This window comes from Schistocerca nitens, chromosome 4, assembly GCF_023898315.1.
Source record: "Schistocerca nitens isolate TAMUIC-IGC-003100 chromosome 4, iqSchNite1.1, whole genome shotgun sequence".
NCBI lineage: Eukaryota > Metazoa > Arthropoda > Insecta > Orthoptera > Acrididae > Schistocerca > Schistocerca nitens.
In genome coordinates this window covers 195039138-195066176 of record NC_064617.1, presented here as the reverse complement: position 1 = coordinate 195066176, position 27039 = coordinate 195039138, and the positions used below count along the sequence as shown (strand labels likewise).

Below are 27039 nucleotides of genomic sequence, written 5' to 3'. Positions count from 1 at the left end.
TGCAATTGGGAGATGCGAATATACTAGACATGGCCTACATCTGAATAAGAAATGGAAAGATAGGTTGGCTGAGCTTCAAGCCCCTGTGATTACTAGTGGCTGGGAGGTACCTTTTTTAGGTTAGAAGAGCCCCACAAAATGCCTACGACACACAAAAAATTGAAGTTCCTTATTTAATCAAAATATTAGAGTATTGAGTAATAAGGTTGATTAGCTTTTTTCTGTTTGGAAAATGCAGAGAACTCTGAAAAGATAGACATCCTGTGCCTATCTGAGCACCACATAAGCACAGTCTTAGATAAGTTACATATAACAGATTATGCTCTAGCATCTTATTCATGCAAAGTTGATGTGGGAAAAGGAGGAGTTGTTACATATATTATATCTAAACAGGAAAGAAGTTCAGAAACATTGAGACAAGTAAATTTTGTAGTGATCAGTAAACAAAAGTGTATGCTTGTGAATGAACACTGAAAAATAGTTCACTTTTAATTGTAACTGTATATCGATTACCACTGTAAAATTTTGAACTGTTCATGAGGAATATGGATTCCTTACTATGCCTGATTCCTTACTATGCTTTCTATGAGAAAGCAGCAAGTAGTTAGTAGTCTTGGTGACTCCCGTGTAGGTCTTCTAAAGGATTCTGATTGGAAAAATAATCTGGAAACTTTATTTGGATCCTACAGTTTGGTGAAGGTAATTATCTTTTCCAACATGCATGGATAAAGACAATAGGACCAGAATTGATAATGTTTTCTTTGGTGAAGCTCAAAGCAAGAAAATAACTGTTTATGGAGTGTCAAATACTCTCTCTGTGATCATGATGCATAGTTGGTTAGTGCCTGAGGGATGGATATTCCTCAGCTGAAACCAGTTAGAATAATTAATGAGCCCTGGACAGGTGTTTTTAAGAATAGCTTACAAGAGATGACCTGGAATGAAATTTATAATGAACCAAATGCTGGCATATAATTTAATCTACTCCATGCTAAATTCGTATAATTATTTGAAAATAGCTTTTCACATAAGCTTATCAAAAAGGACATGAAACAATCACTTAAAAACCACGTACCACTATCTTGTGAATCGAAAAGGGAAATGTGTCTGTTGGCAAGAACAATTAAGAAATCCTGCAGTAGTTGGGCTTTACAAGAACTACTCAAAATTACTAAGAAAGTTTATTAAAAAAAACAAGGAACATCCACATAATGTCAGAAATCAGTAATTCTGACAACAGAATTAAGGCTGTATGGAATGTACTGAAATAAGAGGCAGGATGACCAGCCACAGACAGCATAACATCAATATCGAACTGAATGGAAGGCCTGTAGATGATGAGTCGCTGGTAATAAATACATTAAATAATCATTTAGTAAATATAGTAGTAAGTATAGGGACAAACAATTAAAAGAGAAAAATCACGGGAGTACAGTGAAAAAGCAACTCTCATAAGATTCAGACATATGAACGTATCATCAACTTTTCCTTCTTTATTAAGAAACTTATATATTCTCTCAAAAATCAAAGCGGGTCTGGATTTGATGGTGTTTCCAATAGGGAATTAAATATCTGTTCCCGTATAATAAGCCCTGTCTTATCTGAAATATGTAGTGCATCAGTAACTCAAGGCATTTTTCCAGAGACTAAAATATGCCATTGTTAAATCCCTCTTTAAGAAAGGTGATAGGAGAGATGTGAATAAATACTAAACCATTTCACTACTGATGTCATTTTCCAAAATTCTTGTGAAGGTGATGTAGTTGAGAAAAATATCACACATGTGCAACGATAAATCCCCAGCAAATCGCAGTTTGGATTTTGAAGAGTTGCTCTACTGCGAATGCTATTTACATGTTTCCTCAGTGTGATTGTTTGAAACAAACAGTTCATCTTCTAAGTAAACTGAAGTTTTATGTGATTGATGGTATAGCCAGCCAATGGATAATGTCATATTTGGCTAGATATGACATGCAGAAAGTCGTACTTCATAATTCAACCAGTATAATCGATGGACATGATTGTAACTGGGGGCAATCATTTATGGGGTTCTCCAAGACTGAGTCATATATGTAAATGATCTTCCGTATAAAATACAACAAGCAGTATTAGTTATTTTTGTAGGTGACAGAAGTATTGTAACCAGTCCAAGCATACATACAGCAACAGAAGAACTGGTAAATAAGATCCTTAAAAGTATCATTGACTAATTTTCTGCGAATGATCTCACCCTCAATTTTAAAATGACACAACATATTCAGCTCTGCAAATGTAGGGGTACTACAACAGTGATAAGTATGACACAGGGTGGAGAGATAGTAAATAGGGTTGAAACTTTGAAATTGAACACTACCTTTCCCAACACCCAATGGATTCCAAACCAAAAACCTCCTTCCTAGTCACCATGACCAACTATATCCTCACCCACAATTACTTCTCCTTTGGAGGTACTACCTACAAACAAATCCAGGGTACAACTACGGGCACCCGCATGGCACCATCCTGTGCCAACCTATTCATGGGCCATCTAGAGGCATCCTTCCTAAACACCTAGAATCCTAAACCCCTAACCTGGTTCATATGCACTGATGACATCTTTGTGATCTGGAGTGAGGGTGAGGACATCCTATCCACATTCCTCCTGAACCTATACAACTTCTCCCCCATTTGCTTCACCTGGTCATACTCAACCCAACAAGCCACCTTCCTAGATATTGACCTCCACCTCAAAGATGGCTACATCAGTACCTCTGTCCATATCAAACCTACTAACCACCAGCAATACCTCCAATTTGATGGCAGCCACCCATTCCATACCAAGAAGTCTTTTCAATACAGCCTAGCATCACCCGTGGTTGTAACATCTGCAGTAACGAGTGGTCCCTCTCAAAATATATCGAGGGCCTCACTGAGGCCTTCACAAACTGTAATTATCATTCCAACCTTGTACAAAAACAAATCTCACGTGCCTATCTTTCCAGTCTCCCACCACCTTCCAAAGTCCCACTGTCTGGCCACAGAGGAGCATTCCCCTCGTAAGTCAGTACCGCCCAGGATAGGAGCAACTGAATTACATTCTCCGCCAGGGTTTCGACTACCTCTCATTGTGCCCTGAGATGAGAAATGTCCTGCCCACTATCCTTCCCACCCCTCCCACATTTGTATTCCACCATCCACCGAACCTACACAATATACGTGTGCATCCCTACACAAGCCCTGTTTCCAACTCCTTACCTCATGGCTCATACCCCTGTAATAGACTTAGATGCAAGACCTGTCCCATACATCCTCCCACCATCACCTACACCAGTCCAGTCCAGTCACAATCATCACCTATCCCATCAAAGGCAGGGCTACCTGTGAAACCAGTCATGTAATCTACAAGCTAACTTGCAACCACTGTGCTGCATTCTATGTGGGCGTGACAACCAACAAGCTGTCCATCCATATGAGTGGCCACTGACAACTGTGGCCAAGAGACAAGTGGACCACCCTTTTGCTGAGCATGCTACCAAACATGACATCCTTAATTTCAATAACTGCTTCACAGCCTGTGCCATATGGATCCTTCCCACCAACACCAGATTTTCTGAATTGTTCAGGTGGGAACTTTCCCTGCAATATATCCTACGTTCCTATAACCCTCCTGGCCTCAACCTTAATTAGCCATTGTCCTCTCCCATCCAGTCCCTTCTCTGTTACCATTCCAGTACTACACAGCTCTCATTCCACCATTGCACACAGTCTTTTTACTTATCTCCTTTTCTGCTTAAACCCCCCCCCCCCTCCCCCGCCCTTACCCGCTGCTCTCGATCTAACCTCCTGACTGCATGTAGCTGCCCTACCGCTACCCATCTCATCCCTGCCCGCTCCCCAGCAGCACATCACTACACCACCCCTACCCTACTATCCCTCCTCCTCCCCACCCCAGCCTCCTCCTTACCCCCATCCAGTCACCAATCCCATTATGCACTGGTGCTGCCGGAGATGGCAGTCGTGTGTGTGTGAGCTGCGTTTGTGTGAGTGTGTACCTCTGTGTCTGTTTTTGACGAAGGCCTTCCTAGCTGAAAGCTTGATTTGTGACAGACTTTTTATTGTGCCTATCTGCTACTCAACATCTCTGCTATATAGTGAGTGGCAACTTTCCTTTTCGTAATATTGTTACACTCCACCCTGGATATTCCATTGTTTGAAAAATAAAAATTAAATTAATGCAATAACCAAAACTGTTAAAATAGTGTGAGGAGTGTACTCAATTCTTTCATGTTGAGCTATAATGTGTGCTATTTAATTTCTTTGGTCACATAGTTCACATCACATAGTAACAAATAGTAAAATGAAAGCAAATGAGTTACCAAAGTGAATGTCTCTGCCCATCAGATGATATGTTGTGATTCATTCAGTTCATCCAAAAATAATGTGAATTACATGTGTGCTGTGTTGTTTAGGTGAAAAGAAAACTAGCATGTCTTTCTTTATCAGGAAAAGGTTTGGAGAAGGTTTTGTGAGAACACCAGACTATGAGCACTGCACTACGATACAGGACTCTCAACTACTTCTAGAGAAGCGCCTAGCAAATGTTGATGTAGTGGTCTCTCCACCCCAGGAAATTGTAACTTCGCGTGTGACTCTGAGCAGAAATACTGGTGGTTTTCCACTCTTGGATGCTTCGGTGCTCAAAGAGCCACCTCACAGGTTCGTATATTCATGGGTATACATTATTGGGCATTATGCTTCTTCGTAGTACGAAAATTGTACCTTTGCTACTGATGTTGATATTGGGTATATTAGTTGATTGAAAATAGATTATTTGTTACACTTCTACAATAAAAGAAAATGGTTTCCTCAATTATGGACTCCATGTGACCTGCCTGGATAGTCACACATGTCAAAGCACCACTTCTGGGATGGGGAGGTGCACTGGCCTTGGATCGAATCTATCTGGCGGATTAATGACAAGGGTCGGTGTGCTGGCCAGCCTGGATATAGTTTTTAGGCGGTTATCCACATCCCAATATGTGAATATCGGGCTGTCACAAAAGTCCTGCCTCAATTACATGATTTGAGTTCTGATCCAGTACGAATTTTCATTTGTTGCCATTGAATTTATTTCAACACCCAACTGTGATTAATGTTGGAATTTCATTTTCATCAGTATTTTCACTGATCAGCAATTTTTTTCCTTTCCATGCAATGCAGAAACTGGTAGTTGCAGAGAAAACATTTTTTGTAGGAAATTTAATGTAGTTCAGTTTTCTACTGGAAAACATTACTGGTCAGGATTGCTTGTATGTTGTTTAGGACACCCCCTCACAACACTAAGCAAAAATTTGTGACTACACAATTTTTTTCTGATCAACATTTTTTGGTCTTCTGTGACTGGGCTATATGGTTGAGTCCAGGGGATCTTTCTCAAACGAAGAGATTGGCAGTGGAATTTCAGATGCATCTATTCTAAATCTTGCTATGTACTCACTGTACCATAGCCTTGAAGAACTCATCTAAATTATAGGGAGAAGCAAATTAATTATATTTGTCTGTAATTGTGCTTTAATCCCAAGAGTCAGTACATACCTTGTTAGCAAAGACAGAAAGTCATACCTAATAGCAATTCTAAATCACAGATGATTGGTAAAAATCAAGTATTCTAAACATGGAAACTGAACATCAGCCTGCCCTGGCAATGAACATATGCAATGTCAGTTAAAAGGCTGTCACATCTAGGTGTGAACCTGTTATATGTAAAGATAGTATCTTCTAGGATGTTAGGCTGTATCATGTTACACTGTTTACACATACTTCCTGTCTTTGGGAGCTAATTCAGGAATGAAATATCTAGACTCTGCAGACCCCGTTGGTGTGCAGCAGAGAACACTTTGTGTATAGATGTCACTGCCTGCCCTTCCTGTTCTAGCCATTGTTGGTAAGTCTGTGTGAACTCAGATCTCTCTGATTTTATGTTCACGGTCTTTTCACGAGATGTACATAGTAGGAAGAACTCTCAAAATTATAACAGTAAACCACACCATGATACAAAACACCTCTCTCGCTGTGTCTGCCACTGATGTTGACTGAGCACCTCCATTATGCTTATGCACTTAACTAAATTAACCTGCAATGAAACATACTGCTCTTCTTTGGATCTTTTCTATGTCATCTGTTGATCCTATCTGGTGTGGATCACAAACTGATGAGCAATATTAAAATATTGGTCCAAGAGGGGTTTTGTAAGCTACTTCCTTTGTTGTTGGACTAAATTTCCAATGAATCTGTCTGTTGACTACCTTTCCTGCAGTTAGTTTTATATGATTGTTCCCTTTTAAATCGCTCCGTGCTCATACATCTAGATAATTTTTGGAGGTAACTGGTTCCAGTCATTGTTTTGCAATTGTGTAATTGTATAATCATGCAGCTGGTCTGATACTCCAGACAGTCTTATTTTGTTCATTAGGCAGCAGTGCAGAACTGTATAGAATGTGCCGTGGAAGTCAAAGTACACAGCATCAACTTGGGCACCTGTACATACTGCTTGATGGGTCTTGTGGATGAACTGAGTGAGCCGGGTTTCGTACAATTATTCTTTTCGAGAACTGATGTTTATTCCTAAAGAAGATATTATTTTCAGCCATCAGAAAGGTCATAATAAATGAGTGTAAAATGTGTTCCAAAATCGTACAACAGACCTATGTCAGAGATATAACCCTGTAGTTTTGTACACGTATTTCATGACCCTTCTTGAAAGTGGGAATTACTGCTCTTTCTTCCAATTACTAGAAATGCTTCACTTATCCAGTGGCATACAGTACACTACTGCTGCATACTCTATGTAGAATTGTATTGTTATCTCATCAGGGCCAGTGACCAGTCTTCTGTCGGGTGATTTCAGTAGCTTTTCAATCCTATGGTCACTTATTTTGATACCTCTCATTTTGATATCCATGTGACAGTTTAAAGAAAGTACCATAGTACAATTGTCCTCATTGAAGCAGTTTTAGAAAGAGGCATTCAGTGTCTCTGCCTGCTGTCTGTCATCCTCTGCTTGTATGCCATGATGGTCACAGAGTGGACAGAGGCTTCCATCAATTTACTTATTTAACATAAGACCAGTACTTATTAGGATTTCTGTTAAACTGATAGATAAAATTTTACTTTAGAATTTGTTGAATGCTTCATGTGTGGCTCTCCACACTGATTTTCAGTTTTCGTTTGTCTGTGAGGCTTTGGCTACATTTAAATTTGAAGTAAAGCTCTCTTTGCTTCTGTAGCAGATTTCTAAAATGGCTGTTGAACCACAGTGGGCTTTTCCAACACCTCACAACTTGCTTGGCACATACCTGTCTAAGGCATTTTGTACAGTACTCTTTAACTTTCTCCATTGATGCTCGTCAGTTTTGCTCCTGGAGGTAAGTTCCTCATGTTGATTGCTCAGGTAATCTGAATTTTCTTTTGTTCACTCTTGGTAAGCAGAAATAGCTTTGTAACTGTGTATATTTACAACTATATTCAGTGATACTATAGTGGCTTCATTATCATGGTTTTGTGTTCTGTGCTGAGTCAACATGTTCAGGACTGTTATTGTGCAGAAGATCTAATATGTTACCTTCAGAGTTGGTTCGCTGACTGGATGCTGAAAGTAATTTTTGGATAATTAATTTAGAAGAACTGCACAAGATTCCATGTCTTTAGTATTCAATAATTTTGAGTCTCTCAGCCTATAGCTGGTGAGATGGAATCTCTACCTAATGCCAGAAAATGACCAGGAAATTTATGTGAAATCTTCTCTAATCTCCTCAAATGCTCTGTCACTACTGCTACTGCTACTGAGTCAGAGGCTTTATAAAATCATCTGATGATCATATTTGGTCCATCTTTAACACTTACTTTGACCAAAGTTATTTTGCATTTGGCACCTGTACAACCTCACTAGATATTATCATGCTCCTTACAGCTATAAATGCACCTCTGTCACTGACAGTCAGACTGTATTTGTGATACACATTCCTTTCAGAATTAAAAATTTTATTGCTGTCAGCATCAGATCTCAGCCACTCGCTGTCCTGAGTAGAATGTGGGCAGTGTCACTGTTTGTAAGAGAGACTAGTTCTGGGACCTCTTCATAGACACTCCTGCAGTTAACTAATTTTAACATTTTCTTTCTCCAGTCTTCTATGACAAATGTTACTCTCTTTAATTAATGAGGATAGCCGCTTCCTTTGTGTAGTCTGTGCCTGACGTATTTGGCAGAGGGTTTCCTACAACTCTCTACATAATAGCGAAGGTAGAGAAATCCACATTCATCACAGACTCATCTGAGTCTCAGGTGCAAGACTTCTATTCAGCTCCAAGTCAGAGCACTACAGTTACTTCTGGGAATGGTGCTACAGAATGCTAGCTGTGCTTCCTCCCCATGTGTGAAGCTAGTTTTCATCGAAGTATTCAGTCACATGTAGGAACCAATAATGGCCTCTGAACCCAGGTGACAGATGTTATTTGTGCTGATACAAGCCAGAGTTTGCATCCAGGTGCACCCAGTGTGCGCAGTCCAGGCCGGCCGAGTCCCCTCAACATGTTGGACATTACCTCTGGCAAGCAAAGTAGATACTGACCTTCCTTCCTTCCTGACCTGCCCTCTTATTCCCCTAAGGACTCAATCATCTGTCTTGCATTGGAGTGACAAGCAGTCCTACCCTTTGCACTTGTCTGGACATTTAGGAAGATAAGCCTCAGTCTCAGCAGATGGTGCATCCCACGTTGGCTTAGCTGTACATTCAGCAATGGCAGATAGCTCAAACATGTTTCTAAGGTGTAATATGACAGCCATGTGGCCAGTACCCAAATTAATCTTTCACCCAGAGATTTATAAGTGTTAAATGGCCAGGATGAGGTAGTCAAAAGGTGTTGAGATATCAGCAATACCGTAATGTTTACTCAGGCAGTTGCTGGATGCAATGTAAGTACTGCTGCTACACAACAATTGGTTTTTACTATGCTCCAGAGTCATTTCATTCAAAGCAAATGCACTAAAATATATGCAAAAGTTAGTAAACACTAGTCAATGCAGTAAAATACACAGATACAGTTCACTTCTTCACAACAAAAAATCATGTGAGGACAGAAATGAAATACTGTGTATTAATCGAAACTGGTGCTGCTTTTGGTGCATCCACTAGACTCCATGGTGGTGGCTACACCCATCCTGATAATCCCACTAGAATCAAAGAAAGACACGAATTTGTGCAAATAATTATTCATAAATTCTGTGACATTTTAGCGCTCTTTCCTTGTATTGTATGTCTTGAAAATTTGTAGTGTGTAGTTCCTTAAGTAATTTTTAGAAAACAGAATATAGTCATGAGATTTTGTTTTGTAGGTTACGCAAACGAATAACTAACACACCTAGATGGCACCAGAAGGAACGGCAGCTATCGATTGATGGGGATCAATCCATGGACAGCATGCGACCGCCAAGATTTGGCACAGATTTAAGTCCTGCTCTTATTGCTCAAACGAACTGGTCCTTTGTTGAAAAACTTCTTAAGGTACTACAGCTGTTGTATAGAAAACATAAATAAGTTTGTAACCTCATAAAAGAATCACATTTAGCAGGCCAACAGAAATACTAAAATTATAGTTAACGATAGTTGTGTAATTGGATTGTAGATTAAGAATGTATGGCACATAATAAAACACTATTATAGAAAAATCATTGCTCTCCTAATTTGGGCTAATATTTAAAAAGGAAATAAGCAATGCAGATGAGTATTAACATGATTTAAGAGGCACAGATGTTTTGATCAGTGTTTCCAAAGTCTTGCTTGAGCTTATATGAGATTGTTGATGTTTCTTCTCTGAGTCAGCATAAGAGAAAGTGATAGAATGCATGTTTAAATGCCACATGGACAAGGCCTGTTCCCCAGTTATTGATAACTGGCATTCATTCATAGATTGTGGTCACTTGTTGTAGATTTATCATTATTTTGTGTATGTAAGTAAGCTATTTCACAAAAGTCTTTTCAAGGAAGTGGTGGTTATGATGACCAGTATCTTTGACTTGATTTACATGTTTCATGAAGTTACTGAACTCTACCCCCTAAGCTGTTTGGATTGCTCACTACTTGTCATTTTTGTAAAGACATATTGCAAAGTTTTTACAATCGTATTCAAATAATTACTTCATATTGCACTGCTAGAAATCTATAGATGCTGAATTGTATTTTCATTTAATACTACTGTTTAATGTACTAGAACTTCATTGTTTTGTTCAGTTTTCAGTTAATATATGAACTATATTCTTTGTTTTTATTTACTTTATTACTCCATGCTACTCTATCCTGTGCAAGCTTCTTCATCTCCCAGTAACTACTGCAACCTACATCCTTCTGAATCTGTTTAGCGTATTCATCTCTTGGTCTCCCTCTACGATTTTTACCCTCCAAGCTGCCCTCCAATACTAAATTGGTGATCCCTTGATGCCTCAGAACATTTCCTACCAACCGATCCCTTCTTCTAGTCAAGTTGTGCCACAAACTTCTCTTCTCACCAATCCTATTCAGTACTTCCTCATTAGTTATGTGATCTACCCATCTAATCTTCAGCATTCTTCTGTAGCACCACATTTCGAAATCTTCTATTCTCTTCTTGTCCAAACTAGTTATTGTCCATGTTTCACTTCCATACATGGTTACACGCCATACAAATACTTTCAGAAACGACTTCCTGACACTTAAATCTATACTCGATGTTAACAAATTTCTCTTCTTCAGAAACGCTTTCCTTGCCATTGCCAGCCTACATTTGATATGCTCTCTACTTCGACCATCATCATTTATTTTGCTCCCCGAATAGCAAGACTCCTTTACTACTTTAAGTGTCTCATTTCCTAATCTAATTCCCTCAGCATCACCCAACTTAATTCGACTACATTCCATTATCTTCGTTTTGCTTTTGTTGATGTTCATCTTATACCCTCCTTTCATGACACTGTCCACCCCGTTCAACTGCTCTTCCAAGTCCTTTGCTGTCTCTGACAGAATTACAATGTCATCGGCGAACCTCAAAATTTTTACTCCTTCTCCAAGAATTTTAATACCTACTCCGAATTTTTCTTTTGTTTCCTTCACTGCTTGCTCAATATACAGATCGAATAACTTCTGGGATGGGCTACAACCCTGTCTCACTCCCTTCCCAACCACTGCTTCTCTTTCGTGCCCGTTGACTCTTATAACTGCCATCTGGTTTCTGTACAAATTGTAAATAGCCTTTCGCTCCCTGTATTTTACCCCCGGCCACCTTCAGAATTTGAAAGAGAGTATTCCAGTCAATACAAATGCTACAAACGTAGGTTTGCCTTTCCTTAATCTAGCTTCTAACATAAGTCGTAGGGTCAGTATTGCCTCACGTGTTCCAATATTTCTACGGAATCCAAACTGATCTTCCCCGAGGTCTGCTTATACCAGTTTTTCCATTCGTCTGTAAAGAATTCGTGTTAGTGTTTTGCAACTGTGAGGTATTAAACTGATAGTTCGGTAATTTTCACATCTGTCAAGACCTGCTTTCTTTGGGATTGGAATTATTATATTCTTCTTGAAGTCTGAGGGCATTTCGCCCGTCTCATACATCTTGCCCACCAGATGGTAGGGTTTTGTGAGGACTGGCTCTCCCAAGGCCGTCAGTAGTTCTAATGGAATGTTGCCTACTCCTGGGGCCTTGTTTCGACTCAGGTCTTTCAGTGCTCTGCCAGACTGTTCACGCAGTATCGTATCTCCCATTTTATCGTCATCTACATTCTCTTCCATTTCCATAATACTGTCCTCAAGTACATCGCCCTTGTATAGACCCTCTATATACTCCTTCCACCTTTCTGCTTTCCCTTCTTTGCTTAGAACTGGGTTTCCATCTGAGCTCTTGATATTCATACAAGTGGTTCTCTTTTCCCCAATGGTCTCTTTAATTTTCCCGTAGGCTGTATCTATCTTATCCCTAGTGAGATAAGCCTCTACATCCCTACATTTGTCCCCTAGCCATCCCTGCTTATCCATTTTGCACTTCCTGTCGATCTCATTTTTGAGACGTTTGTATTCCTTTTTGCCTGCTTCATTTACTGCATTTTTATATTTTCTCCTTTCATCAATTACATTCAATATTTCTTCTGTTACCCAAGGATTTCTACTAGCCCTCGTCTTTTTACCTACTTGATCATCTGCTGCCTTCACTATTTCATCCCTCAAAACTACCCATTCTTCTTCTGCTGTATTTCTTTCCCCCATTCCTGTCAATTGTTCCCTTATGCTATCCCTGAAACTCTGTACAACCTCTGGTTTAGTCAGTTTATCCAGGTCCCATCTCCTTAAATTCCCACCTTTTTGCAGTTTCTTCAGTTTTAATCTACAGTTCATAACCAATAGATTGTGATCAGAGTCCACATCTGCCCCTGGAAATGTCTTACAATTTAAAACCTGGTTCCTAAATCTCTGTCATACCATTATACAATCTATCCGAAACCTGTCAGTATCTCCAGGCTTCTTCCATGTATACAACCTTCTGTTATGATTCTTGAAACAAGTGTTAGCTATGATTAAGTTGTGCCTCTGTGCAAAATTCTATCAGGCGGCTTCCTCTTTCATTTCTTAGCCCCAATCCATATTCACCTACTACGTTTCCTCTCTCCCTTTTTCTACTACCTAATTCCAGTCACCCATGACTATTAAATTTTCATCTCCCTTCACTATCTGAATAATTTCTTTTATTTCATCATACATTTCTTCAATTTCTTCGTCATCTGCAGAGCTAGTTGGCATAGAAACTTGTACTACTGTAGTAGACGTGGTCTTCGTGTCTATCTTGGCCACAATAATGCGTTCACTATGCTGTTTGTAGTAGCTTACCCGCACTCCTAATTTTTTATTCATTATTATACCGACTCCTGCATTCCCCGTATTTGATTTTGTATTTATAATCCTGTATTCGCCTGACCAAAAGTCTTGTTCCTCCTGCCAGCAGACTTCACTAATTCCTACTATATCTAGTTTTAACCCATCCATTTCCCTTTTTAAATTTTCTAACCTACCTGCTCGATTAAGGGATCTGACATTCCATGCTCCGATCTGTAGAACGCCAGTTTTCTTTCTCCTGATAACGACGTCCTCCTGAGTAGTCCCTGCCCGGAGATCCAAATGGGGGACTATTTTACCTCCGGAATATTTTACCCAAGAGGATGCCATCATCATTAAAACATACAGTAAAGCTGCATGCCCTCAGGAAAAATTATGGCTGTAGTTTCCCCTTGCTTTCAGCCGTTTGCAGTACCAGTACTTTTCACTTAACAAAACAAAAAACTGCCGTATCTTATGACTACAGTATCAATGAGTCACAGTTGAAAAAGTCAACTCTTACAGATACTTGCAGGTTACTATTTTCAGCTGCATGAAGTGGAGTAATCACATTGGCTCAGGTGTAGGTAAAGTAGGTGGTAGACTTCGCTACATTGTAAAATACTAGTGAAATGCAATCAGTCTACAAAGGAGAATGCACACAAAATGACAGACAATTGCTAAAATGTGTGGGGTGCGTACTAGACGGAACTAACCAGGGCAGTTGCTAAACATAACATAATATAAAAAATGATACAGTATGTGAATGGCAAACTGTAAAATTTTTTTCGAGTGTGATGCTGACAAGTTAGTTTGGAAAATTCCTGACAGGGGCACCACAAACTGTGGTTGACATGTTGTGGCCACTTACCTGGCTCTACCCGAGTGGCCACCACAGTTGGCAGGCTTGATGCCTTAAGATTTTTTTCCTTTTGGAGTTATATCAAGGATAGTATTTATGTTCCACCTATACCACAAAACCTTGAAGACTTGCAACACTATATAACAGCAGCTATTCTGACTCATAGGGAGGAGTATGAGTAGAATTGGATTACTGATTAGATGCTTGCCGAGTAACAAAGGGTGGACACAGAACTTTTTAAAAATTGTTTAAAAAGCTTGGCATTCACATACTGTAGCATTTGTGATGTTCTTCTCAATTTATCTTCATGAATTTTTAAAAATGTTTCATGGATTTTATAATTACACTGTATAAGAATGTATACTTGTTTACCTATGTTAATTTACCTATTTTAATCTTTGTCTGTGTTATCTTTCATAGCTTTCCTTTCCTTTCATTAAGTTTTCAGCTGTATGATTAGTTGTCTTCAATTTTCTACTACACATGTTGTAAATTGTTATTTCATTAAGCAAACATTTTCATCAGACTTTCTTTCTGTCAAATAGAAATTTAGGCAGTTATTTAACCAGATAACAGTTAATACCATAGTTTATTGTAAGCTTATTTTATTTTTTGAACAAACAGATGTGTCAGTCTTCAATCACATCAAAAATGTTTCAGGATTGTAAAAGCAAGACAAAGCGCATGTTGGTGGAGAAGATGGGAACAGAAGCTGTTGAACTTGGTCATGGTGAGGTCTCACTTGTAGGTGTTGAAGAAAACACACTCATTGCTAGCCTGTGTGACTTGCTAGAACGAATATGGTCACATGGCTTACAGAATAAACAGGTGAGAAGAATTGCCTGGCATTAATAGTATTTCTTGAATGAATATGTTGATGCTTGCTTGTGATATGTAATGTGGTGAACTGATGGCCATATAGCTAGTACATTTCCAGTTAATATGGCAACGGAAAGTTCTGGCAGAATGTAATTAAGTTGGGAGTAAAGGAGATCACTCACCGAACAGTAGAAGCATTGAGTCACCAACAGGTACACAAAAAAGAATGCAGTCTTGCTAGTTTTTGGATGATTCTATTAACAAGCCGAGTCCACTTATATATGCAGTGTGCATGCATGGCCCCCTTCTGCCCCCTACCCCCCTTCTTCCCCCTATCCCCCTTTTCCTCACACTTACCCCATGCACACACACAATTTGTTCTCTACCTAATAAAATGACTCAACTGAAAGCTATCAAGTTGTCTTTTTTTTTGTACCTGTTGACAACTCAATACTTCTATTGTTCGATAAGTGGTCTGCTTTAGTCCTAAAGTATTTGTGTTTCCAATTAATTATTACTTTCCTTTTCATAGCTGCTTATTAGCTCACACTTTATAATGTTATAACTAAGCATTATGATTTCATCATGGTATACACTAATGTGAATGAAGAATCATCGGCTCACAATGTATTTACCTACAAACTTCTACAGGATACTGTTCCATGTAAATAAAGGCTATATATCTGATGACCTAATTTAACAAAATTACAGCAATATATGAACGTCCTTCAGTATTTACTGAGAGATATTTGTAGTGCTTCCATCATAAATGATATCATGATGCAATTCTTATACCACATTCCAGAAAAAGAGTATAATGTAACATTCACTCTTGGAGACAGCTTTCGCATGCCTCCATATTTCTGTCAGTAGACTCGTAACTCTGTCACAGTGTTTACAACCGTATGGACAACATTTTTGTATTATTTCGTTAAAAGAATGATAACCATTTATTTACACTGTAGGTACAGTGTCAACTGGAGAGGCACCACTGAATACTAACTTTGATCAGCACTAGTTGCCACAAACTGATCAGGTTTTCTAGCAGAAATGGTAGCTCTGTGTCTTGTTACTGCGTTGTTTCTCCTAAATAATTCCTTATAAAATGCTGAATTCCATGTAATCATCAAGAGTGTACCTCTGCTGTACCAGATAAGAATTTCCTGTGGAGCGTAGTCATTGGTGTTGATGAAGGATACTACCTGCAGAAACAACTACTGTAAACAGCTCATACCAGCTAGTACTCAACAGAATGGATTCGGCAGGTACATGATTCTATGATGGAAGCAGTCAGTAACAGCATAGCTGAAAGTGATCACCTGAAGAATTGGTAGCATCATATGTGTAAGCAACTGTCTGTAATAAGGACCAGCTCCTTCATCAAAATATTGTTGGTTTTTGTAACGAGATTCATTGTGAATCCTGAAATGCCTGCTTGATGACTGATAAGAAATGACCATATATTGTGTTATAGATTTTGTAAAATTGGGTGCTGGAACTTCAAAAGATCTTATGAACATCTAGGGAATATGCTGCCATTCTTTAGGGAATATACAACCTCTATCATAACCCACTGTGACTGGAACTCTCCCACAGACATGGAAAAACAGAAAGCTATACTTACTGGAATACTATGTGGCAACAGTCACCATTAGCCCATGTAACTCCAACTTATCAGTAAGGTGCACCACCTGCATGTGATTGTTCCAATCTCAAAAGAGACTAATCAGAAGTTCAATAGATGTGTGTCCATTTTTGCCACACTGCACGGGGTCCAAGGTGGGGTTATTCTCTCTCTGGAGAGCACTTCATGCAAGCGTTGTGAGATGCTAATCTGGGTAATACGCAGACCACTCCATTCACATGGGTGTCCTCAGTATCCTTATAGTCGCTGTTCTGTGACAATGAATACTGTTGTCCTGAAAAATGAATACTGTTGTCCTGAAAATGTCAGAGCCCACAGAAACACAGGAAAGTCAAACATATTCTTTCACTGTTCCGTTATAATACGAAGCATCTGTGACTTACTGTTATGAAGATATCCAATGGCATTCTTGGAATGACTAGAAAGCCTGCCAAAATCATGATGCCCCAGCCACTCTATAATTTTCATATTCCGCTAATTTTGGAAATGACAATGTGTTCCTTACTCTTTTCACATTGGATGGACCCTGGACTTGTTTGCTATACTGAATGAGGATTCATTTGAGAATATCACCATACTCCACTGTCAGTGGTCCCAAGCATGATGTGAACTGCATCACACTTGCACATTTGGTTGGACACTGTCCAATTACTATAAAATGATTCTGGGTAAACAGAGTAATGAAGACTATGAAAGTGCGAAGAAATTTACACATGAATAGCAAACCTGTTGCTCTTGCTGTTGCACTGTTTTCTTTATTTTTCACCATTGTTGTCAAACATTCGATGACATCTGTAATGAACACCCTCAGCATAGGTAACAGCTGCATTTTTCTGTTGTGAGAGCACTCCTTTTCCTACTTACATTGGATTTGTGATTGCAATGACACTTCCACTCCCATCCAGGCAGATGAGGAAAGATTCACATTTGCTTTAGGCTTGCCTCTTACACCCATGCAACGATAATAAAAAAGACAGAAGTACAGTAAAAGAGCATACAAATATGGACAAACGGGTAAAAAATGACTATTCTGAAGTGAAAGAACAGACAGACAAATTATGGACCAGTATGTGCCCAGAAATAAGCTTAACAGGAAGAAAAAACATCACACCTGGTGAGCAGAATTTCAAACCTATAAATGCAGTACAAAACAAATATTGCTGGATATATGAGCGTAAGTAATAAGCATTCCAGAGCATGGGCTTAACCCTGAATTAATTCAACTCATAAAAATAACTGATTTAATTTTGTCTTTCCCCTACTGCAGACATAATAGCTCACAAGGTGCAGCAGCAATCTGTTTAATGGATATTATAGGTTTTTCTAATGTGTATGTCTCCAGTGAATCTTCAAAAGGCTTATGTGACTGCAGGTATAAAAATTGTTTATAAGCTGAACTTGGCTATAACCACCGTTTATTGACACTCAGCTCTAGTTTATTGATAACAATCTGGAAATTTTCAACTTTCATTTATAAACTGGAATCATTGCTAAACAAAGTAAGTACATTTTAAGACAAAAAATGATTACAATTTCAGAAAAATTGGACAATTTATTCAAGAGAGAGAGAGAGAGAGAGAGAGAGAGAGAGAGAGAGAGAGAGCTTCACAAATTGAGCAAGTCAGTAACATGCTGGTCCACCTCAGCTTGGCATTAATTGATAGAGTTGTGGATGTCGTCCTGTGGGATATTATGCCAAATTCTACACTACTCGCCATTAAAATTGCTACACCCTGAAGAAATGCAGATGATAAACGGGTATTCGTTGGACAAATATATTACACTAGAACTGACATGTGATTACATTTTCACACAATTTGGGTGCATAGATCCTGAGAAATCAGTACCGAGAACAACCACCTCTGGCCATAATAACAGCCTTGATACGCCTGAGCATTGAGTGGAACAGAGCTTGGATGGCGTGTACAGGTACAGCTGCCCATGCAGCTTCAACACGATACCACAGTTCATCAAGAGTAGTGACTGGCATATTGCGATGAGCCAGTTGCTTGGCCACCATTGACCAGACGTGTTCAGTTGGTGAGAGATCTGGAGAATATGCAGGCCAGGGCAGCAGTCGAACATTTTCTGTATCCAGAAAGGCCCGTACAGGACCTGCAACATGCAGTCGTGCATTATCCTCCTGTAATGTAGGGTTTCACAGGGATCGAATGAAGGGTAGAGCCACAAGTCGTAACACATCTGAAATGAAATGTAACATCCACTGTTCAAAGTGCCATCAATGCGAACAAGAGGTGTCACAGACGTATAACCAATGGCACCCCCTACCATCACGTCGGGTGATATGCCAGTATGGCGATGACAAATACACGCTTCCAATGTGCATTCACCGCGATGTCGCCAAACATAGATGCGACCATCATGATGCTGTAAACAGAACCTGGATTCATCCGAAAAAATGACGTTTTGCTAGTGATACGTGGCCGTTGGGATCCAGCACGGCGTTCCCTATTACCCTCCTGAACCCACCGCTTCCATATCCTGCTAACAGTCATTGGATCTCGACCAACGTGAGCAGCAATGTCGCGATATGATAAACCGCAATCGTGATAGGCTACAATCCGACCTTTATCAAAGTCGGAAACGTGATGGTACGCATTTCTCCTCCTTACACGAGGCATCACAACAACGTTTCACCAGGCAACGCCGGTCAACTGCTGTTTGTGTATGAGAAATTGGTTGGAAACTTTCCTCATGTCAGCACGTTGTAGGTGTCGCCACTGGTGTCAACCTTGTGTGAATGCTCTGAAAAGCTAATCATTTGCATATCACAGCATCTTCTTCCTGTCAGTTAAATTTTGCGTCTGTAGAACATCATCTTCATGGTGTAGCAATTTTAATGGTCAGTAGTGTATTCAGTTGGTGCATTAGATCATCAAATCTCAAACTGAATGGTAGGGCCCATAATTCTCCAAAACTTGTCATTTGGGGATAGGTCTGGTGACCTTGCTGGCCAAGGTAGGATTTGGGAAGCATGAAGATGAGCAGTAGAAACTATCACCATTTACAAGTGGGCTTTATCTTTATGAGATTTAAGTCCAAGATGGCTTGCCGTGAAGGGCAACAAAATGTGGTGTAGAATATCATTGAAGTACTGCTGTTCTGCAGGGGTGTTGCAGAGAAAACCAAAGGGCTCCTGCTATGAAAAGAAATGGCACCCCAGACTAACACTCCTGAGCATTGAGCCATATGGTGAATGACAGTCAGATTGGTATATCATTGCTGCCCTTTGCTACCTCCAACCAAGTCTTCGCCTCATCAAGGGTCAGTTCAAAGCCAGAGATGTATCTGGAGATCCCACGAACAGTTGTGAGATACTAACCTGGCTGTTACCCATCATATGGCAAGACAGCCAGGAGTGCTGGTCTGGCTTGCCATTTCTTTTCGTAGCAGGACCTCTTTGGGTATCATTTGCAACACTGTTACAACACAGTGGTATGTCAGAGATATTCTAGGCACTGTTTTGTTGCAATTCATGCAAGCTCTCCTGGGCTTACATTTCAGCAAGATAATGGCCTCCCCTACACAGTGAGAGTTTCTACTAATTCTCTTTGTGATTGCCAAACACTGCCTTGGCGTACAAGATCACTGGCTATCTCCCCAATTGAGAATGTTTGGAGCATAACGGGCAGGGCTCTCCAGCCGCCTTGGGATTTTGACAGTATAATGCACCAGTTGGACAGAATTTGACCTAATATCCCTCAGAACATCCAACAACTCTTATTAATAAATGCCAACTAGATAATGGCTTGTGTAAGGGCTAGAGGTGGGCCAACACATTATGCATTTGCTCAATTCGTGAAGCTTGTTCTCTTGAATAAATCATCCAATATTATTGGAATTGTAGTCATGTGTTTGTCTGTACGTGTAATCATGTCTTCTAATTTGTATCTCATTCAGATAATTCCTTCATGTTTATTTTTCGTTTTTTATTTTTATTTTTTGGAGAGTATAATGGAATTGGCTTTGATAATTTGTGGGGCCTTTAACATTGACTTTCTTACAAGAACCAGAAACTGAGAGGACTGATTGAACCTTGGTACATCCTACAATGTAAATGCTGCTACCTGAGTAACAGATACTTGCGAAACAGCTTTAGATCAGTTGCTAATCAATAAGGGTGTATGATAAATTTCAACACAGGCTTTAATAAACATCTAGTTCAAATACTGAGTTCAAAGGAAAAGACAGGACTGGGAACAATATACTTTTAAGAACCACTTGTAGATGCAATAATTAGGATAACATAAGGTACACTGTGCAAAAAAATTGAAAGGGTCACTTTCTTGCAATCCTGTCATTTTCCCCATTTCTACACAGAAATGTGAAATTTGGCTCAAAGGTGTCTACAACCTACTTCTGTAATGGTGCAAAAGTGTGGTACATTGCAGTGTCACCCTTTGGCTAGGTGAGTCTTCAAAAAGCAAGGTGTCAACTCGTGCAAAGAAAAAAAAATGTCATAGCTCAGAAGTTCATGTGAGGTATAAGATGCATTAGTGAAGCCACGTTGGTACCAAATTTTGTCAAAATTGTGTCCAACAGGATGTTTCATATGGTGGGAAGATCGTCACCCCTTTCCCCCTCAGCCACATCCCACCCCTTCTCTTGACAGCCTTGCAACAGAGGCCCAGTGTTGAAATTGGGTGGTTTTCTTATGGGTGGATGATGAAAACATTTCACTCCCACTCAGAATTGAATGCAAAAACACCTCAGGAGGAGGCATAAAGGTAAGGATGGGACAACAGACTGTTTTCAACAACCGATGGCCAGTCAGTTGTTTTTTAGTCCAATCAGATTTTGTAGTAGAATGAAACAACTGAATGAAACAGGATTGCAGCCAAGTCACTCTCCAGGTTTTAGTGGTTTCAGTTAATGTGAGACAACTGGCTGACACAAGTATCTGTCAATTTTGTCTGTTATATGAATGTTTTCACTCTGTCTCTGGGTCTGAGTGAGTCCACTTACATCCTTTTTCACCCTTTTCTATGAGGGGAGATGGTCCTTGGGGTGTGCACATGGTGCCACTGCTATAGCCTCCTCCTGCTGCTGCCAGGGCCAGGGTTGCAGCCGGTGTGAGATGGTGACATGGTGGCCAGCATGGGAACATCACTGGCAGAACCTGCACTACCTGTGACTCACCACCTCCTCCTGTCACCTGCCATTCTGGCCCTGCCCTTGGCAACAGCAGAAGGACACTGACAATGATGTGGAGTGTGCTGGACGCAGATGCAACCTCAGAGCTAGATTAAAATGGTTTTTAATTAATGGACATCATCACACAAACAAAATGAAAACAGTCACAAAAATTTGCCATGTTCCTTTTTATTCCCCTTAACCTTCTGTGATTGCTCGAATTAGTACACCCAACAAAGCACTTTATTAGTTATGTGTTAGTTGCACGTGCAACGGTTTAATGCACAGCTACCTATTCATCAGTTTTAAATGATGAAACAAAGAATTAGTCTTTCAGTACACAATCAAACAAATATACAAGTATGCCGCACCATACATTAACCCACCAGGGTCGCTGATGTTCCACTTGTCACAGCCATCGTGGTTTTTCCGTTGTCCAATAGTGCATATTATGCCAGTTTACATTACTGCTGTTGGTGAATGACGCTTCATCGTTAAATAGAACGCGTGCAAAAAAATCGGTCATTGTCTCGTAATTTCTCTTGTGCCCAGTGGCAGAACTGTACACGACGTTCAAAGTCGACGCCATGCAATTCCTGGTGCATAGAAATATGGTACGGGTGCAATCGATGTTGATGTAGCATTCTCAACACCGACGTTTTTGAGATTCCTGATTCTGCTGATTTGTCTGCTACTGGTGTGCGGATTAGCTGCGACAGCAGCTAAAACACCTACTTGGGCATCATCATTTGTTGCAGGTCGTGTTTGACATTTCACATGTGGCTGAAAACTTCCTGTTTCCTTAAATAACGTGACGTGAATGGTCCGGACACTTGGATGATGTCGTCCAGGATACCGAGCAGCATATGTAGCACACGCCCGTTGGGCATTTTGATCACAATAGCCATACATCAACATGATATCGACCTTTTCCGCAGTTGGTAAACGGTCCATTTTAACACAGGTAATGTATCACGAAGCAAATACCGTCCGCAGTGGCGGAATGTTACGTGATACCACGTACTTATACGATTGTGACTATTACAACGCCATCCATCACAAAGCGAAAAAAGTGATCCAACTGAAACATTCCTATTTCTTTACGTACTGCACAAATATGTAATAAAAAATGGGGGTTCCTATTTAAAAAAAAACGCAGTTGATATCCGTTTGACCTATGGCAGCACCTTCTAGCGGGCCAACCATAGCGCCACCTGGTTTGCCCCTTCAAGCTAGAAAAGTTTTGTTCTTTGTAGTTTTTTCGTTTGATGCTTATTTTGTGAGATATTTGGCCTGGTTACGATCAGTGGACCACCCTGTATATACCCCAGTTTGTATTGTATACCACTGTTTTTCTTATACTAATGAAAGCACTACAGACTAGTTTCACTCAGAAGAATAATTGATAACTCAGTCAACTAAACCACTAAACAGTGTTTTCAATTGATTGAATGAATGCTGGCCGGAGTGGCCAAGCGGTTCTAGGCGCTACAGTCTGGAACTGCGCGACCGCTACGGTCGCAGGTTCGAATCCTGCCTCGGGCATGGATGTGTGTGATGTCCTTAGGTTAGTTAGGTTTAAGTAGTTCTAAATTCAAAGGGGACTGATGACCTCAGATGTTAAGTCCCATAGTGTTCAGAGCCATTTGAACCATTTTTGATTGGATGAATTAATACATGCTTAAGCTGACAGAAATATTAAAGACTGGCATCACTTGTAAAGAAAGAAAGAATGACTCAGTCAGTACACAAAACACTACCAGATTGTGTCGACCGTTTTCATTCGGTTGCTTGCAGAGACTGTTTTCATGCATAAGAAATGAATGAGTAATAATCAAACTGATACGTAAAAACTACAACCAACTGATTCAGTTGTCCATTCAGTTGCTTCCATAGACTGGCTTCACTCAAAAGAATGAATGAATAATACAGCCAATATGTAAAGCTACAACCAAATGAATCTGTTGTTTTCCAGCAATCGACTGTATTGATTGTTTTGTTTTAGTTGTTCCTATCACTACGTAAAGGGCATCATTGACACTATCTCTTCCCTTGGGTTTTCCACTTGCACACATTTCATGGCCAAAAAAAGAGTCTGCACTATGATGTGCAACAGAATGATGTCCTTGACAACCTTTGACACTGATGATGTCCCCCGGATGATTCAGCTCATCTCTAAGGATATCATGGGGCTGCAATCCCACTGAACATGATATGGTACCTTTGGAGTGTAGCACAACCACAATTTTTCTCTGGTGCACAAGTTGGAGCCAGAAGGGATCATTCAAAGCCATTCAATGAAATTTTAATGTGATCTGAAGCAGCAAAGAAGTCTGATGATGACTTTTGAGCACTCCTGTGGTGCGATCATGGGATGGAGAGGAGTGCAACCTCTTCGACACCCCTCAGATTTCACATGATTGAAAGCAGGCGCTAAAGCGGGACTGTAGTGCCACTTATCCGCAGGGTGTTGAAGAGTTTGCTTGCCTGTAGATGCCTGGGAATCAGTCAAGGGTTGTCTCTCTCTCCAGGTTCATTTTTAAAGTGCTCAACAAAGGTGCGCAGGTGGCCCTGAAGCTGTTGCTGACCTGGGGCATCTTAGAGGGAGTTTGACATTTTAGGGCTGCAAAAGCATAAACACCCTTTCCTGCTTTGGATCACATTCAGATTTCATTGAGTGATATTGAATGGTTTCACCCTGTATTCCTAAGCAAAAATTTCACTCGCATTCCACTCCAGAGTGATTAGATCATGTTCAACAGCCTTGCAGCCCTAGAATGTCCTTAGTGGATGGTGGTATCAGTGTCAAAGATTGTCAAGAACATTATTCTATTGCCCACTTCACTGCAAACTTTTGTTCTTGAGCATGAAAAGTGTGTAAATGAATGACCCAGGGGGAAGGGTGTTGTTGTTGATGTCCCTTATGTCACCTCTTGAGGCTTTTTCATGTTGGGTATGAGCAGTGATGTGTCTGAAATGTTATCCTCAGTGACCCATAAGAAAACTCCATGATATAAATACTAGGCATCGTGGTTGTGACCTCCATCACAGGCACTAGGGAAAGGGGTGAGATATGGGTAAAGGGGGAGGGGTTGATATGTCTGTGATGGTGGTGGACGGAATTATGACGAAATTTTGTGCCAATGTGACATCGGTAACCCACCTTAAAACTCTCATGGCCTTCTGAGTTCTGCCCCCCCCTCCCCCCCCCATAAGTTGACATCTTGCCGTTTGAAGTGTCACCAAACCTGAGGGGGACATCACTGGGTGTCACACTTTTGCACTATTACCATAGAAGGATGTAGGCATCTTTGAGCCACGTTTCACACATCTATCTCACAGTGGGTGAAAATAACAGGGTTTCAAAAGAGTGATTCTTCATCTTCTTGCCCAGTGTATTTGAACAGCTTACCATTAAAAAAAAATGGTCACAAGTTTATAACCTAAATTATATAAATGAAAAATTTAACATCTTCTTAGCTGAGTGAACACATTTCTTTCGAATTGCATTTCCACAGGAAACTACAACCATAAGCAGCACTTGTACAGTGAAAAGGTGGATCACAAGAGGAATCAGGGTTTCATGCAAGGAAAAAAGACTACCATGTAAAATGTGTAATTTGTGTAATTCCTCATCTCAATTACACATGTATTATAAGAATATCCCCAAATATGAATAAAAGTAATCAGAGTAGCAGAAAGGCATAATGATGAAACATATATGATGCAACAAATAAGGCAAAGAGTATGTGAGCTGTTATAAAAAAGAAATTGGTAAATATAGAGCATTGTATGAAAATATAACACTATCCCAAGAAAATTAAAAAGTAACAAACCATTTAGAAACAGCTGACTCATTTAACAACTTTTTCATAGGTACTGCAGATTATGTGTGAACATAAATAAGCACTCATAGTAAGTCAGTGAACATCAACGCTGTAACACAAGATGAAATAGCAAAAGCAACAAAAGGACTAAGAAACATCTACTCTACAGGCATTAACAATGTTCCTGCAAAATCTTGCAGAGTAATGCTTTAAATTTAATTGCACCACTTACATACTTACATGACTGCTCACTACGAGTAGGTTCTTTCCCTGACTTACTAAAAATGTCTTCGACAATTCCAGTTGATAAAAAAGAAAGATGGGACAGATAATGTAAAAAACTATAGACCCATTATAATTTCCCATTGCCTTTCAAAAATACTAGAAAAAAATTATATTTGACTGATTTACAGAATTTGTGAATTAAAATACAGTACAATGAACAGCACACATTCACAAGTAAGAGGTCAACAGTAATTGCCACTTACTGAGTGTGTTAATTGTATACTAAGCCTGGTGGATGTGAAACAATGAATAACATTAGTATTTGCCAACTATTGCAAGGTTTTGACATCATGGGCACTTCCTTACTGAGTGAACATAAACGAGCAGTAAGCATTGAACACACTAATCATTCTTAAAACTATTTCTGAACACTTAACCTATCAGAGTATAATCTAATTTAATATAGTGCTTGTCAAGGATTGGTAATGGAGACACTTCTGGTCCTTCTGTACAATAATGGTCTAAGCTGAAACATGGATAATCATAACACTATCCTATTTACAGAGTTTACCAATATTCCCTTAAGAGAGAAAAGTGAAGAAGAATTACAATACTCAATAAATAATGTCACAAAACAACTGGACACAGAATAATTGATGAACAGTTAAAAATCTATCCCATTAATTTGTACAATGCTCTAAGTAAGGATATGATTGTCTTATGTCTCTATTACATCTTATCTGTCTCTTATCAACTATGAACCACTTGTTAACAGCACAGAACCAAATTCTGAAGATTATGGTTACAAAGCAGTGTAAAATGGAATTAAAGAAAACATTAACATCACGTTTGGATGCAAGCCTAGAGAATTTTGTAAAGCACCATTTAAGAAATCTTATATTCCATCCAACATATATTCTTCAAAATAAATGTATTGATTAGAACAGTAGATTGCTAGAAAAAAAACTAATATTCATGATCACTATATTAGACAAAACAAAACTTATATTTTATCTGAATCAGCACATTTATGTGCCATAAAGGTACTTTCTATGAAGGAATGAAACATAACAAACTTTGTGAAAACATAAAAGCAAATACTGAGGGCCAAAACCCTTTGGAAAATCTTAAAAAGTCACATTTACAGCATCACTGCTTTTTCTCTATTGAAAAATATTTAAATGTATGAAGTTTATTATATAGTTTAACATGTCCAATTTTTTAGGCATTAGTTTCATTTATAGGCAAGAGAACCATTAAAAATACAATACTACTATCCTACCACGACCATAAGTACATAGATAACACCTTCCAGTCATGTCTCAATAATATTATTCAATTTATACAGTAATTTCACTCTTAAAACGTTTCTAAAGGTAACGAATTTACCCTGGTTAGCATGCTCTGACAGCACAGTTCTTGTGCCATTGAGGCAGCCTGCTTATCAGTGATTTGTGGTAGGAACTTCGTTCTGATACGAAACTTCAATGCATCAATGAATGCTGAAAGTTGACTGTTACCTAGCAACTGACAACCAGGGTAGTTTCTTTGACAGTGCAGCATGTGTTGACTAGATAATATATCTCTGAAAATGAAAAATCAAAGTGACAAAGTGACACTCTTCAAAATATACACGTT

At 39.5% G+C, this 27039-nt stretch overlaps 1 protein-coding gene across 1 annotated transcript in view; it reads left to right on the top strand.

Annotated features, from left to right (window-relative positions):
* LOC126251326 (DENN domain-containing protein 5B) overlaps window positions 1–27039 on the top strand; it is a 524570-nt gene that overhangs the window by 435512 nt on the left and 62019 nt on the right. The window contains exons 10-12 of the mRNA XM_049951665.1: window positions 4483–4695; window positions 9371–9539; window positions 14392–14559. Coding sequence (XP_049807622.1) covers window positions 4483–4695; window positions 9371–9539; window positions 14392–14559 — 550 coding nt within the window. The remainder of the gene's footprint in view (window positions 1–4482; window positions 4696–9370; window positions 9540–14391; window positions 14560–27039) is intronic.